The sequence below is a fragment of the Engystomops pustulosus genome, chromosome 2, assembly GCF_040894005.1.
Source record: "Engystomops pustulosus chromosome 2, aEngPut4.maternal, whole genome shotgun sequence".
NCBI lineage: Eukaryota > Metazoa > Chordata > Amphibia > Anura > Leptodactylidae > Engystomops > Engystomops pustulosus.
The window spans coordinates 104716654-104734445 of NC_092412.1; the positions used below are offsets into that span (position 1 = coordinate 104716654).

Here is a 17792-nt window from a genome sequence, read left to right on the forward strand (position 1 = left end):
AGATATATGTTACCAAAATGGGAACACAAAAACATTATCTGAACACCCCTTTTGAAAACAGTTTTTGTTACTAGTGTGTTACCAGAGACTATATATGTACCATATACAGGCTGATTGGCTGCCGTGGTAACATGCCAAGATCTAATCGGTTTTGTGCTCACATCTTCTTAGAACTAGATATTTTTTGTCCTGATATATTAAACCATAAAATTTAAAGAAAAGACAAAAAGAATAGAAGAGAGCCAGGGGCTCTCAATGTGTGAGTTATCTCAGGTAAATAGGCTGAGAAAAAAAAGGTATGCTTATGCTCACCTTATTGCATTGTGCAAAATGGCACAACTCATATCAAGTCATATATACGGTGGGCACAATACGCTGCCTCCGGGAGGTTGTCTCAGTTAGGTTACTGAGTGGAAAGGCAAAGATGAAGGATCTTTTCAGGATTCAAAGATCACTGGTTTTTCTCCCATAGGTCCCCAATGAGAACCGGCGCATGGCGTGTATAGTAAAATGTTTTTATTTACAACATCTATATAAAAACAATAAACTAGTGGGTAACGAGACGCATTTTGAATCCGTTACACGACTGAGGAAGAATCCCGTCTCACCAGTTTATTGTTTTTATATAGATGTTGTAAATAAAAAGATTTTACTATACACGCCACGCACTGGTTCTCATTGGGGACCTACGGGAGAAAAACCAGTGATCATTGAATCCTGAAAAGATCCTTCATCCTTACCATAGAATTTAAAGATGATGTTCCTCTCATGATTGTATTATTAAACCCTAATATCTTTAGAACCTCACAAACAATGTTACCACCATGTCTGTCTGGTTCCGGCTCAGCTGTTTTATACTGCTGTAAAAAAAGATCTGTTAACAATAATTCATTTTTTCAGATTGCAAATTTCCTCATTGACCTTTGTAGTTCAATATACAACCGAATGAAAGTTAATGAGGTAAGTACGAAATGGGGCTGATTTATGAACATGGTTTAACCCCTTCACAACTGCCATAAATGTCCTATTTGCACATACCCCATGCTGCAAATTTATAGACCTCAAGACAGTTGCCCACATCAAACGGTTATATCTCTTGAGCCAAAACTATTCTGGTGTCACATTAAAAAGGAGAATCTCCCCATAATATATCATATGATTGTGTTTTTAGGAGATACAGAACAGGACATATCCACTTGTTGCTGAAAACTGTAACTTTAAGGCCACATGCACACAAAAGTGTAGAGAACGTATTAAAACATCTGTATTTATATCGCCATATATACGGCCGGCATACGGCCCCATGCATTCCAATGGGCAATCCATGTACACGGCCTTATTGTCCACCATACCGTATAGAGCATGTCTTATTTTCCATCATATTTCCATTCTCTATGGCCCATAGAAGTCAATGGGAACATATAAAATACGGGGTAAATACGTACTGCATATGGTTGTGTGCCTTATGCTGCCGTAAATATATATACGTTCAGTTTCCATGGAGACCTGGGCCTGTGGGAAGAACTTAGGTTCTCTGCAAAAGATTTTGCAGGGTGCAAATCGTTTGCATAATGGCCTTCATTCAAATGGAGCGTTTAATTGCTCTGGTCCAGCAGCAACCATTGATCTGGGACAAGCGCAATGACCAGTACGCTGTTACCAGTTACAAGGCACGTATCTGGGAGGAGATAACATCACAATTGTTACCCGATGAGTGGTGCCAAGGGGGAGTCAAAAAGTTTAAAGAGGTGAGTACTTCATCCCAGCAGTGCAGCACTCATGTCCTCTACAGCCAGGTGCCGCATCGTTCTCCCCTGCAGTCATGTACCGCATCCTTGTCTCTTGCAGCCATGTACCGCACCCTTGTCTCTTGCAGCCAAGTGCCGCCTCCTTGTCACCTGCAGCCATGTGCCGCATCTTGTCACCTTTTTTTTGTAGCGTGTTTACTATATTTATTTTTTCCATTTTTTTGTGGATTCCATAAGTAAGAGATGGGTCTCAGCACGGGACCAATATTGCCGGGAGAAGTCCCTTAAAGTTAAAAGTGGCTCTGGCAACCTACAAAAAAACCCTGTATATTCCTGCTACATGCAGTTTTTGGATGACACAATGGATGTGGGAGCATAAGTTTCTTTAATATATTATATTGCAGTCTGTAGTTGTGCTTATGTACTGTGTTAATATTTTTCCTACAGAACAAGTGACAATCTGGAGGATACCAGGCGGTCAGAGACCAACGCTGCTTATGTCACTGACCTTAGGGTCTTGTTGTCGGAAGAAATGGTGAGAGATCAGCCATCTACCATTCCCGCAACTATCATCACCAACACCTACTGCAACAAGTTCTGGCCGGCAAAAACTTAAAGCTCCAGACAGTTCTCTCCTCAGGACCATGGCATTCTGGAGGAACTGCAGAATAGTCAACAAGAATCCCCAGAGGACATCTATCTGCGGTCCCTGGTTCCAGGTCTGAAGGAGGTGCCTGAAAAAGATAAAATGAATTGTCGTGCAGCCATTTTTGGGGTCCCGCAGGTCTTAAGAAAAAAACTACTGAGCCTTCCCAGACTTGTGTCAGGGCTCAAGCAGTTCATTTTCACTGGAATGTTTTGACTTGTAAATATGTATATCTGTGTATATGTTCTGATACAGTACATGGTAAAATTTATTAAGTCTTATACACTGTTCTTGTGTTTTTATTTATTTATTTATTGTTTTACATAAATGGTTGCTAATGCCATGTATGCATGTATGCTTTTCTGCATTATACATTTTCTGCATTCATACATTAACCATACATAAAAGTAAAAGTGTCAAAGAAAATTTAAGCTTGCAACTCAAGTCATGGGGCACCATCTCTTGCGAGTAACATACTAACCAAAATAATAGGAGTCCAGAACCTTAACCTCTGCTAATAGCATCCATCTGCAAGGGAACTGCACCCTCTGAGGAAACCAATTAGGAGGCAAACTGTTCTCGAACAAAGAGTCCAGCCATTCCAGGTCATCCTTGGAGAGTGTGGACCTGGGGGATAGACTCTGTACGATGATATTCCTCCTGCTCACTGTCTGATGCATCGTCGTAGATCCGAACAAAGTTGTGCAGGATAACGCAGGCTTGCACTACCAACTTCACATTGTCCGGCTGAATCAAGCTATGGAGAACCCAACACTTGAATCCCAAATGTGCACTCCACATACAGTCTTGCAGGGGTGAGCCAGTGTTGAAAATGTGTCTCCGATCATCTAAACCATAATCATCCTTAATCATTAAGGATAACAAATGGTGCAGGAGATCCAGAAGATCCAGGCAGACATCTTGATTCTGGAAGGGCAAGCTGGCTAGTGCAAAGCCGATCACCCATTCTGGAATCCCTGAAGACCGCTGCATCTGCAGAACTTCCATAGACCCCAGTATCCACAATTACAAACTTGTAATCAGTGTCAGCCAAGGCCATCAGGACCATGGAAAAATAATGCTTATAATTGAAAAATTAGGACGCTGAGTGAGGCAGCTTCTTCACATCCTACGAAATTTGGAAATTGCTCAGAGTTCTGGAAACCGTCAGATATCTGGATCCAGTCTTCAGCAGTGGGCTCAGACATCACTGCAGCTTTCATTTTGCAGGTCGATCGAACAATCTGAGAAATGGTGGAAACACCCAACAGGAACTCTTAGTGCTGAAGTGCAAACAAATTCCCAATGGAAAGAACCCTGATTAAAAAACTGCAGAAAAAAGATAGTCATACCGCAGTCTCACGATGAGCCTTTCCTCTGGAGAGATGGACCGGCTTATGTTCATATCCTGAAACCGGAGGCCAAATGTGGCAATAGTCATCCGGACATAGTTGTGAAACTTGTCAGGATGATGTCGCAGGCTGTTGTACCTCTGGAGGTATCTAAGCAGGACTCAGTCCAGGAGATGGTTGTCCCCAGGGTTGTATGCAATTGAAAGAGTAAATAAATGGCAGAAACCACAGCCAGAAAACAGCAATGCCTAACCACGCTCTCTGTGAAGCCAAAATGGCATCTGGTAGGGTCAGGTGACCAAATTTGGGGCTTCATTAGCCAGCCCACCGTATTTTATATGGATACGGTAAAGATACAGTGCCATACGTTGAAATATGGTTGCAATACGTTCCTTATTTAAGGCCAGAATACAGCCATATATACAGAACAGAAAAGACCATATGGTCGTGTGCATGAGGCCTAACAGTGGATATCTTCGTTTCTGTGTTACTTAGAAACACAACCCAGATATGATATAGAAGGGATATTCTCCACTTAAATAGAGCACAAGACATTCTCCTCTTAAATAGAGCATGCATCAAGAGATATAGTACAACCATTTGAAGTGAGCCCCCTCCCCTCAGCCTATAAGCTAAAGGCAAAATGCATAATTTGTAAAAAATACATGCACGCTCTCTATCTAACCTGGAAAGGGTAAGGGGAATATCAAATGATAACCGCACAGTTATTGCTTGCTGTTTTGCTAAAGTGAGTATGAGAATTGCTGGAAATGTAACACTTTATTTAGATGCAAGGGGAAAGGCAGGTAGATGTCACCTAGGGCTAGCTGTGACATTTAAGGAATGTTGGAGGAAGATGCAACAATAAACATTAAAATGACCAATTTTGTAGCATCAGTCACTTAAACTTCAATGGTTCTAAGAGGTAGGGAAGATTCTGAAACCACCACTTCGGCATCGAGAGCTAGCCACCACAGTGTATGCTTAAAGAGGACCTGTAACCCAGAAATTCAGCACTAAGAGCTGCTTACTAAATTAAGCAACTCCTAGTGCTACAACAAACGCAGCAGTGTTACACTGCTAGCGTTATCGGAAACCTCTCAAAGCGGGGGAGCAAGCGGGGCCGTCCAGAGAAGAGGCAGTGCCCCCTCATGAATACGCCGTTTCTATTGTACTCCGCAGCGCTGTAAGATAGCATTATCAGAGGTTTCTGATAACTCTATCATTGTAACACTGCTGCGTATGTTTTAGCACTCTTAGTGCCGAATTTCTGGGTGACAGGTCCTCTTTAAACCTTATGTTTTCTTGTCTAAAATAGAGTACTGGGCAAATGTTTCAGGTAGATGTGGTGAAAATGCTGTTAAGTAAGAATGCTTTCAAATGCAGAAGCATTCATAGAAGTGTTCAAATTAACTCTAAAGCAAAACTATCTACCAGGAACAGGTCACCAGGGACCTAATTTTCACTATAGTCAGGTTACAGAAGCCTATTACAGCTGGATTGCAAAGATGCCTTTCTGCCTTTTTTGTGCATTTGCAAATACAATGTAATTTTTTGAGTTTTAACTTACCTGGCTTCATGGCAAAATCCTCTGTTTAGTCCCAGGGTGTTGGCTATGGTTTGCATGAATTTCAAAAAACAACACATGACTTGTGTGTGCTGCTCACTCCTCTGCTCTCAGCCCCCACAGCATGTGTTTCCTTTTACTTTGGCTCACCTATTGTTACTGTAATTACAATAAAGTTTTGTATACATGTGATATAAATTTCAATAAAGAGAACATAATTTTTATGATGAATATATTTCTTATTTTAGGAGAATAACCAAGAAATATATAAAAGAGTAAGTATTAAAAAAGCACATTATTTACTATATAATACACCGTTTCTCACACTGTCCATTTTTATAGTTTTTGTTTCACTACTCCAGAGCACGAGATCCTACCCACAAAACTGGGGTAAGTACAAGCTACCTAACCCAAGCTAAATATAAAATGATATTTATCAACAAAATTTAAAAAAATTAAAAAACAGGATCATACTATGGCTTTATACCTGTTGAGGTCTATGGGGTACTATTGTACCATCAGATTTAACTTTATTCTCTTTTGGGGTTGTTGGCATAACCCCTTTGTATAGGAGTAGGACTTCAATATAACCTAGTAAATCTTTGGTTTATATTCCCTTCTTCTGTAGTTAATTATTTTTAGAACAAACTTAGGCTACCTGCACAGTTGTCAAAATTGGTTGTGAATTTTTTTTTTATGGCCATTTTGAATCAGCTTAGCATTTGTTTATTCAGTGAGACTCGTGAATTGTAGTGTATAAATAAATGATCAGTGAAAAATGGATCTAACTAGAACACTGTGTCTGATAAAAAGATAGACAGAAACATACGTTTTTATAGCTTGATGTCTGTATTGAATTTTGTCAAATAATTTTTATTACAAAGATTGGCCACAAATAATTTATAGTAAAAGAAGGGTATTGTTGTACGTTGTTGTCCTTTTTGCAGGAATCTCACATAACCACAGAAGAGTATACAAAAAAGGTAAGTATTTATTTACTGATTGTTAAATGTTAATAAAAATTATGTATCATTATAGACAAAGGTTAACAAAGAAATCTGACTCTTGACTGAATCATAAGTATTTTTTTTTTATTATAATGTAATCTACATAACAATCAATAATGCTGCTCCTCAGGTTTTTTTTTCTTCTTCTAAAGGACAAAAGGAAGTAAGTTATGCTTTTGGGTTTGGCTTATAAATACTGATCAATATACTGCCATCTGTATATGTTCTTAAATGGAACCTGTCACCACAACCCCCATTTTTCATCACGCACATAACATGACAATTTGTGAGTAGTATAGGTACACTATAATCATATAACATATTTTACCTGGCTCTCTTAAAAGTCTCAGGGTCAGGAAATCAAATCTGCTCCTGGATCTTTTTCCCAGCCCACATGCTCCAGTCCTTCCCTCTGACATCACGGATAGGCGGCAGCAAGGAATCACTAGAATTAGCATAATTGCTGGTATTATAGAGTCCACAATTTAAGGGACAAGACTAGAGTCTGTTCCTTTTCTATTCCAACCAACAAAACAGTAATCTAAAACATAACCACAAAGAAATAGGAATAACCAAAGTGACCTTCCAAGGTGTCAGCTGAAAACATATACCAGAAACTCTTTACCTTTGGGAATGCCCCAAGCAGGGGTTGTATTCGTCTATTCAAATCAATTATAGCTTACATAACCAAACTGAAAAGGAAAAAATAACTAGGCCACAATGGGCCAATCTTACCACAAAGGTGGGGCAGAGTCTAAGTGTGGTTGCTCAAAAGTACAATAGTGAATATTAGCTGCGGCTGGTGGCTATTATTACAGCTGCCAGCGCCAACCACCAGGACACCGGCACATGCACATTTTTTATTTTCTTTGCAAAATTAAGAATACTTAATGATCTCTCCTGATGATCCCAGAACATATTAATGGGGGAAATGTGTAGTGGGGCTAATGCTGCAAAAATAGATGCAGTCTATTTAGCTGAGACACTTGGAGAGCAGGAAGAGAAAGCAGGGTCAGTGCAGAGTGAGTACTAGTAGAAGTATGATTGAGCTCCTTGTCTAACACTGTACCTATGTTCCCCCTGTTGACCATTAATACACATAACACCCTCCCTGGCGTACAAATAAACGCAGAAGGTGAATTTTCACATATGGAAATTTGCTGGCTGCAGCAAGTGTGCAGACGCGGGGACAAGAACCACTGGCGCTGGCACACTCCTTTGCCGACCATGCCGCCCTGGCAAAGAGGTGTCAGAAAGGGGGAAATAACTGCTGTGGTGCAGACGCCCTAATAAATGCCCCCCATTGTGTGTATATTTCTATATTAATGCATGTAGTAAATTAATATTTCTAAGAAATATGTATTTTATATTTTACAGGATAGCTCTGGTGCCATGGGAAGACCTTTTTTCCTTTTTCGGGTATGCTACTGTTATAATTGTTAATATGTAAATAGAACTGCATTACTGATAAACAAGAACAGTCTCCAGGCTTACCTTATCGGATACAGTATAACATATGTCCAATAAATGGAATCCGATCCCTGATACCTTGAGAATGGAGGACCCTAAACCATGTCTTGTGACTGTAGAGTTTTTAAGCCCATGTCAATACATATACAGTATATGATATTGCACTTGCTAATCAAATTCTTTCCTTTTCTATTTTTTTGTATTTCAATAGCCGAGAAATGGAAGAAAAGTTTCCATAGAGGAACAATAATACTTCCATATATTCTGAAAGGTATGTCAGAAAAATGATGAACCTGCAAGTTTAGACTAAAAACAGACCTTTGAATTGTATTATACAGGCAGTCCGCTGGTTACATACAAGCTAGGTTCTGTAGGTTTGTTCTTAAGTTGAATTTGTACGTAAGTTGGAACTGTATATTTTATAATTGTAACCCCAGACAATTTTTTTTTGGTCTCTGTGTCAATTGGATTGTAAAAATGTCGGATTGTCATAAGAACCAGGATTAACAATAAAGCTTCATTACAGACGCCTGTGATAACTCTTATAGTTGTCTATTGGAGCCTGGGGCTAAAGTACAGTAAATTACCAATATCCTGAGGTCCGTTTGTAACTAGGGGTCGTCTGTAAGTTGGGTGTTCTTAAGTAGGGGACCACCTGTACTGCAATCATGTGTTAACCTGTACATAAATCTACATCCAAAGTAGTAATGAGATGTTTCATTTGTCCAGGGATCTTGTAGGCACATAAGCTGTTCCCTATGCAGTAACTACAAGAGCCCAGCAGCCCTGTCAGACTCTTCCCTGCCCTCTCTAACAACCTGGTCAATTTAAGACTATAAGAAAACACTGATGTTTAACTATTTGAATTCCACTGTCAAAGCAGACAGCAGCATTTCAATAGTAAAGAGAATGGCCTCCTTTTCCTCCACCATTGGCACTTTCACATTATGATCAAGTGATCAAAAAAATTATCACAATTTGAAAAGAAAAAGGGAAAGACATTAAAGTAAACAAAAATGTTTGCTGATGTCATGACCACAAAGACCCCAAAATAATGGAGTCACATACGAATACATTCACACTGCGGCAAGGGTGACGTACATACGGCCGACGTATATACAGACGATATACGTCCCCCATTGATGGCAATGGGCGCACAACACCCTACGAGAGTGGTACGGTGCAGCACACGTGCAGCACCGTACCGCTCCGTACCCAGGAAAAAGATGGGACATGTCCTATCTTTTCCCGTATTTTGGCGCTGTGCGCCATACATCCCTGTGGGGCATCCCTATGCTGTGTGCCCACCGTGCTACAGTACGGCGGGCAACAGCAGTGTGAATATAGCCTAACTCATACAGTGAACACTAAAAAAAATATTTAAAAAAATAATAATTTCAATATACCAGCAGTCCCGACTTAAGAACACAATTACAGGCAACTCCTAGTTACAAATGGTCCTCTCTCTACACTGTGACCTCTGGAGAAGCTCTCTGGATGCCCCAGGCAGAAAATTGTAGGAGGTGTCAAAGGTGTCTTCAATGAAGCTCTTTTTGTTAATCCTTGTTCCCATGACAACAAAAAAAATAAAAAAATATGATTGTCACAGGGATAAACAAAATGTTGTTCGGAGTTACACTTACAAAAAATATACCTTTTATACCCTCTATATAACTTTGACTTAAGAACAAACCAAGGAACTGCTTATATACAAAAGTAGTATGTATAAAAATGCCATTTCATTCCTCTAAAAATAAGCCGAAGTGTGGGTACTTTGACCAAGAAATGTGAATTGTTTTTGAAGGGAACCCTGTAAAGCAGCAGTCCCTAAGGTAGCATATGAAATATTGTTTCTCTCAGTGCCTCTTTTATGTAAAATCAAACATTTTTTATCCCTAGATTTTCATTTTTTTTTCCTTGTCATGGGCATAAGGATTAACCTCTTACAGTTGATCATTGCTGCATGGGGCATCCAGAGAGCTTCTCCAGTCGGGACTGCTGGTATATTGAATTATTATTTTTTTAATATATTTTTTAGTGTTCACTATATGAGTTATGTGACTCCATTATTTTGGGGGTCTTTGCAGTCATGACATCAGCAAACATCTACTTTCATTACTTTCCCTTTGGTTTTTCAAATTGTGAGATTTTTTTTAACATGATTGCTGTAAAAAGGAAAATGGTTGTGGAAAATAGCAACACACTGGTTATGGTCCCCTACTTAACAACACCCGACTTACAGACGACTCCTAGTTAAAGACAGACCCCTCTTCCCACTGTGACCTCTGGTGAAGGTCTCTGGATGGTTTACTACAGTCCCAGGCTGCAGTGATCAGCTGTAAAGTGTCTGTAATGAAGCTTTATTGATAATCCTTGGTCCAATTACAGCAAAAAGTTTGAAACTCCAATTGTCACTGGGGCAAAAAAAAACATTTTGTCTGGATCTACAATTATAAAATATACAGTTTCAACTTCAACTCAAACCGATGGACCCTATTTGTGTCATTACACAAATTGATATAAAATTGATAATTGTCAGTGAAATCAAGACACATTTATATAACATTATCAAACTGTTTCTGTTACAGAATCACAGGTGGCCTACATGGATTGACCGAAGATTTTTTCCTTCTCCTCGAAAGCACATTCCTTTTCACCAACATTGTGTTACTTGTATTAATATCCATACATTTATACATGTTTTTCTTATTTTACTGTGTCCTCTTGATTCTTTGTAAATGTTGTTTTTTTATCAGCATCAATTTAGAAAGAATACTAATGTAAAGATATTAGAGTATCGGAAATCAGCAAATCTGTCACGCAGGTACCTTAACCAGTTCAGTGGCACCAATAATATCAGCCAGTATTCTGTGAATGGAGAACTTGTAGAGAAATACTTATAGCTTGGCAAAGTTACAGGTTTTCTTATAAAAGGGTTCATTTGTGTCAATGTTATATTAAAGGAAATCTACCATCAAAAACAAGCATGATAAACCAGGGGCACTTACTTCTGGATCCAGGCACTGTGACTGTGGTAATCCTCTTATATTTGTTATCTATGGCCTAAGTTGTGGGGGGATGTTACCATAGCCCCTCTGTGCACTGGTTTTACAGGCTGTTACGGAGTGCAAGAAGCACTTCCACCCTCCCACTGTGATAAAACTTCCTCTGCTTACATGAGATTACAGTAAGCATAGGGAGGGGGAAGAGCGGAGGGGGCAGAGGGAGAAGCAAAAAGGGGCTCTGGTAACGCCTCTTATAGAAAATCAGGCTTATTAGCATAATTTTAAAAGTTAATTTTAGAAGGGCGGACACCATGGATAACAAAAAAAAAAAAGTTTACCACAGTCACACTGCCTGGATCTATAAGTAAGTGTCCCTGCTTGATTTTGGTACATTTCCTTTAAGGAATTATTTAATGGGGTATTCCCACAAAAAAAAAAATTAAATAATATTAAAATTAAATAATACGTAATTTAATGTTATTAACAAAAATACAGCATTTAACAGATATCTTTCTAACATGTCTCTATCAGTAGTGCTATTGTGTGTTTTGGCTGGCATGGGATATAACCATAAACTCAGCAATATGGCTGGGCAGGTCTTCCTGTCTGCTCAGATTCCTCTCACATGAACACTGTTTGTTATTAGGGATCTTAACTCTCATGAAACTGATCTATCTCACCCTTTATATGTGTTAAAAACTTAAGAAGCTAAATTAAAGTGTAGCTTAAACCTGTACCATGATACTATAAGCACATTGTCAGCACACAGCGACAGGTGGATAGCAGGATGTGTATAAGCATAGAAGAGAGAAATCAGGATGGCTACTCAGCTTGTGAACCCCTAAACTGTTAAATTTTATATTCAGGAGCTAATACAGTGGTAGGAGCAAAAACAGCCAAAAAAGTGAGTACAATTGCAAAGTGAATTAAAAGTTATCTTAATCATGTTAACATCACTAATATCACATGGATTAAGATTTGAGGACTTTCTTTCATAGTCAAATCCTTTAGACAAGTTAGATGGTAGATTACCTTTAAGGAATTATTACATTAAATAAAATAACACCCCAAATAATTACAATTACAAAAGAACACAATACTTGTAGTTTAGAGATATCACTTGTCATATACTTTATTCTTCACAAAATGTATTATTTTAATATTTATCATTTTTATAAGGAAGCTTATCAACTGTAGGCATATGAAAAATTATGTTCCCCATCCAGCTGTATTGTTACTATGTATTTAACTAAAATCTATAGTAAAGGAATTTTACCACCAGGTTAAAGGATTGTAAACCAGTCACACCTATATGCAGGTGTGTGCCCCCTCCGGCAGGATCTGCTCTCCATTAAGCTTTTGTCACAGTTGTTACAAAAAAACCTTAAAAATCATAGAAATTATGAAAATACAACTAAGGGGCTCCAGGCTCAATTACCATCTCTCAGGCTCATTTGCATGATTTTTAAAACCTTACTATGTAAAAGGGCAAGGGCATTAGTAGCTAAAAGAAGAGCAGATCCTTCCAAAGGGGGTACACACCAGCATGTAAGTGTGCTTGGTTGGCAATCCTTCATCCTTTTGGTAGGTTTCTTTTAATTTGCAACCTAGGTTTTAAAATATAGTTGTATGTATTTAAGGCAAAATGTTGCACAATTATTCATGTAAATGGTTTTGCCATCATAAACACTATGGAGAAAATTTATGAAGACTGTGCACAATGGCCCATATTTATTAAAGCCCCTGTACCAATTTTATGTCTGAGTTTGCACTTTCTTTTCAGTGCAAACTACTTGCATATGTAATTATAAAGTGTCAAATTTGTGTTGCGGCTGCACCATTACCAACACAGTGCACAGTCGGTCCGACCATGCGCCACATTCATTATACAGTGTCCGACAAAATTGTGTTTGGCACAGTCAGAGACAGACTGGCCCACCAGTTGGCTGATGAATCCCCCAGTGGGCCCCAACACCTGGTACTATGGCAGGGGCTTCTGTTCCGACCCATAGGAGGCACCTGGCAGTGACTGCAAAAGTACTTGTTGAGACTGGAAACGGGCAGTTCAGTTGAGTACTTTTACTGAAGCTGACACTCTGAGTGCGATACTCTGACCCTAGATGCACAGCTGCAATAAGACGTCGTCATGCGGCTGCGCATCCTTTCTCATCAGTCGGCGCCAGCAACACGAAGCAATGAGGTGAGTAAAAGTTCTTTATCTTTTTGCTCTTGGCACAAGCGAGGAGGGGGGTAGTGTGTAAAATGAGAGGGCTGTGCAGGACACCAGGAGGGACCATGGGGGTAAGTAAATGTTTATTTTTTTTTTAAAGCAGCCCCCTCTCAGCCACATATCAGTATTTTTAGCTCTCGGACAATCCCTGTGACAAGGGGTTATATGAAAAGCAGATTACATTTTGAAAAGGAACTGCTGCTGGTTACTGGGTTAATCTGTGCTGACAAGATCCCTTTCATAATTTATATATAATAGAATCAAATATCCATAAACCGTGTAAATTAATAAATAGGAGGCAAGTTATATAAATGTATACCATATGCACTCGAATATAAGCCAAGTTTTTAATCGCAAAAAATTTCCTTTTTTAATAGTCAATTAAAAAAACAAATACTGTACTCACCTCACCGACAAGATCCGGCTCCAGCTCTGTGTTCCTCCATGTGGGCGTCACACAGACCATGACGTCAGTCGCTGCTGGTCACGGCCTATGTGAAGGCCACACGCAGGGACACAGAGCCCGGCAAGAAGAAAACCTGCAGGGGGGTGGAGTCGTTGGAAAGGTGAGTACAGCATTTGTTTTTTTCTTATAGGCTGGGTATACCTCTGGCAGGATGCTGAAAGTCTATATACTGGGGCTGTATGGCTATATAGTGGGGACAAGGGCTGCAGGCTATATACTGGGGCTGAATGGCTATATAGTGGGGACAGGAGCTGCAGGATAAATACTGGGGCTGAATGGCTATATAGTGGGGGCAGCGGTTGCAGGCTATATACTGGGGCTGAATTTCTATATACAGTGGGGAGGGGCTGCTGGCTATATACTTGGACGCAGGGGTTCCTGGCTGTATACAGGCGGTCCCCTACTTAAGGACACCCGACTTACAGACAACCCATAGTTACAGACGGACCCCTCTGCCCACTGTGACCTCTGGTGAAGCTCTCTGGATGCTTTAAAATAGTCACAGATTGCAATAATCAGCTTAAAATTGTCTGCAATGAAGCTTTATTGATAATTCTTGGTCCTATTACAGCAAAAAAATTTGAAACTCCAATTGTCACTGGGGCAAAAAAAAAAAATTGTCGGGAACTACAATGATAAAATATACAGTTTCGACTTACATACAAATTCAACTTAAGAACAAACCTACAGTCCCTATCTTGTATGTAACCCGGGGACTGCCTGTACTAGGGTACTGTCAGGCTAAATATTAAGGGGCAAAGGCTAGCTGGCTGTATACTGAGGCAGGGACTAGTTGGCGGTATACTGGTGGCAGGAATTAACTGGCTGTATACTGGGGGAAGGGGCTTGCTGACTATATACTAGGGGACAGGGAGCTGGCTGGCTATATACTAGGGGCAGTGGCTCGATGGCTAAATACTGGGGACAGTGGCTACTGGCTATATACTGGGGGACAGGGGCCTGGGGAGCTATATCCCGGCTGGAGGCTGTGAAAAGGCATTTCCCACCCTAGGCTTATACCCGAGTCAATAGGTTTTCCCAGTTTTTTGACTAAAAATTGGCTACCTCAGCTTATACTTGGGTCAGCTTATACTCAAGTATATATGGTAATTGAAGGGATGTTATATGCACATTAATAATTTGGAGGGGATTATATTTTAATAATAATTAGGACACAGTATAAAAACGTATTAGTACATTTTGTATAAAATAATTGATTATTCAGCACTTTGTATAAAAAGAATAAGAAGGTTGATATATAACCCATTCTTTAGTAGGGGTAGTGCATAAAAATAATTAGAAAATACATTAAATAGGTAAATTAATACATTAAAGGAAACCTACCATTTCAAATGGTAGGTTTAAGCTGTAAACACCGAGCACCAGCTCAGGGTGAGCTGGTGCCGGTGCTTAGTTTCGTTAGTGTTAAAACCGCGGTATCGCGGTTTTAACACTTTTTAAACTTTATAGCATAAACTGCTTCGGCGCTGCGTGCGCGCGCCTACATAGGAAATGCCGCAGGCGTTGCGCGCGCACGGTCGCGCGCAGCGCCGAAGCGGCTTCTGCTATAAAGTTTAAAAAGTGTTAAAACCGCGATACCGCGGTTTTAACACTAACGAAACTAAGCATCGGCACCAGCTCACCCTGAGCTGGTGCTCGGTGTTTACAGCTTAAACCTACCATTTGAAATGGTAGGTTTCCTTTAAAGGGGGCCATGTATAAAAATAATTAACAGGTGAACTATATATTATGTAATTAATTGGGGGAAGGGGTCACATATAATTTTTGGGGGTACAGTATTATTTATTTAGGGCCTGTAATAAATTTGGGGGTAACGATTTAACTTTTGATATAAGCTGGAGGCACAGAGTGTTTTTTATATAGATTCTTTGGAAGTATACTATAGGACATTGTGTTATCCAGGTGACATTATACCTTAAGTAACTGTGGTATTTTTAGGGGCTCAATGAGGGGGATGTTCTGCCCAGAGCTGAACACATCTGCTGGAAAATTCTGCAACAAGATTTTACTACGATTCTGGACCAAAAGGAGACATGTCACCTGTGAGGTACTAGATCCTACTTCTGCCTGTGTCAGATCAGTTCACTGACTAACCTTCTAGTATGAGATAGCTCTCAGCTTATGTAGTGTTATATATATAGGGTCAGAGAGAGCCAGGTGTGATTTGTCTATGTGGTGCGGGGACCCCAGGCTGTGGGGTTATTATCATCAGTTCTTGTAAAGGCTTTCAGCAGTTTCTTATTGGTAGGTAGGTGTGGAGTGCTTACACTTACATCCCTTACCACAGCCTAGACACCAACAGAAATCCCAGGAAACCAGGGTTAACTCTTATAGCATTCCTAACATCAATGCCCAACAATAACGTCACCCCTTTTCACAAACCAAGAGCAGTGCACCAATGGAGAGTGAGAAAGAAAGGAATTAGTTTATCCTTTGTTTTAATGCCCCCACTAGTGCTTAGAAATTCCCTTATTGTGGAATATTATTATGTAGTAGCTGGTGGGCCCCCAAAATCAATTACACTGGTGGGCCCCATGCATCCCAGTCTGACCCTTCGCATGCTCTATGTTAAAGGTGCACCAAAAAAAAGTTGGTGCACTCTGTTGGAGCAGTGCAGGGGGTGCCAGATTCATGAAGAACGTGCCCCACAATACATGAATCTGGTGCACCCTGCACACTTGACAGGAAAACTGCACATAGTTTTTGATTGATGTGGGGATTGTATATAAAAAGAAGTTAAGTACAGGCAGATCTGGACAACCTATCATAAAACATCAACGTTCTAAACAGAAGGGGTGTGGAGGGGGTGAGAATGGAAAAAAATTTAGAAAATTGGCGCACATGGCATGATAAATGTCTCCCTCTTTCCTTGTCCATCCCACTAAAAGCAGAACAATCTAAGAATTGTGCAGTGCAGTGCGGAAATAAACTCTCTTACATTTAAAAATAATAGGACCGAATTCTGTTGCAACTGGTACAAAAATCCTTGCTGAAGGACACCATATAAAGATACATGAAAAATAAATATCTAAAAAGTTAAGTGTATTTATCAATGACTTCTCAGATAACCAAAATATACAGATAACATCTTAGCCCTTGTTAACCCCTTCACGCTCCGCGGCGGATATATCCGCCACGGAGCGCAGTGACTTAGCGCTCAGTGGCGGATATATCCGCCACGGCGCCTATGCCGGCTCGGCTCTGGATCAGAGCCGAACCGGCATCGGGAAACACGGGGTGCCGGCTGTAACTAATAGCCGGCACCCCAGTGTAACACCCGCGATCGGAGTTGTCTCCGATCGCGGGTGCTTAACCCTTTAGATGCCGCGGTCAGCGCGACCGCGGCATCTAACAAGCATCTGGGGTGTCTTTCCCCCACGATCGGCCCCCCCGAACCGTTTTCGGGGGGCGCCGATCGTTGCTATAGTAACTCTGGGGTCCGATCTGGACCCCAGAGTTACTAGCAAGAATTGCCAGTAAGATGGCGTCTGTGACGTCATCTTACTGGCAAAGTGCCAGCCTATGCAAGTGTATAGGCTGACACTGATAATACTCTGCAATACATGAGTATTGCAGAATATTATCATGAACAAGCAATCAGAGGATTTCTTGTTCATGTACCATGGTATAAAAGTAAAAAAGTAAAAAAAAAAGTTATTCAATAAAAAAATAAAGCCATAAATCACTAAAAATGCCCCAAACCCCCAAAACATATAAAGAGACATATAACTCAAAAAAAAGTCTAAATCATAACACAAACCCCACATATATAGTATCACCGCGTCCGTAACAACCCGTAGAATAAAATTAAATCATTATTGAACCCCCACGATAAACGCCGTAAAAAAAAACTGTTATAAACCCTCCAAAAATTATGATTTTTACCTTTTCAATCCCACAAAAAATGCTATAAAATGCGACCAAAAAACCATATGTACTTAGACATGATACTGGTGCAAAGTACAACATGTCCTGCAAAAAACAAGCCATCAACCAGCTCCGTAGCCAAAAAAGTAACAAAGTTATGCCACTTGGAAGACGGCAATACAAAAATTATAGATTTTTCCCCACATTAGGGTTTTGTTTGACAAATTTAGTAAAACGTAAGAAAATATATTCATGTCTGGTATCCCCGTAATCGTATCAACCCATAGAATAAAGCTAACATGATTATTAGTCTATACGGTGAACACCAAAAAAAAAAAAGTCAAAAATCCAGTACAGAATTGATGCTTTTCTACTCCTGCCCTCAAAAAAAGTTCCTAAATTTTCAACAATAG

The 17792-nt window shown here is 40.0% G+C and overlaps 1 protein-coding gene across 2 annotated transcripts in view; it reads left to right on the plus strand.

The window, feature by feature from the left end:
• Nucleotides 1–12542, plus strand: part of NMS (neuromedin S) — a 55358-nt gene extending 42816 nt beyond the window's left edge. For both annotated transcript variants that reach the window (XM_072135848.1, XM_072135847.1), the window contains 7 exons: nt 901–960; nt 5562–5588; nt 5656–5703; nt 6261–6296; nt 7698–7739; nt 8002–8061; nt 10379–12542. In XM_072135848.1, coding sequence (XP_071991949.1) covers nt 901–960; nt 5562–5588; nt 5656–5703; nt 6261–6296; nt 7698–7739; nt 8002–8040 — 252 coding nt within the window. In that variant the 3' untranslated portion in view covers nt 8041–8061; nt 10379–12542. The remainder of the gene's footprint in view (nt 1–900; nt 961–5561; nt 5589–5655; nt 5704–6260; nt 6297–7697; nt 7740–8001; nt 8062–10378) is intronic.
• The last annotated feature ends 5250 nt before the right edge of the window (nt 12543–17792 follow it).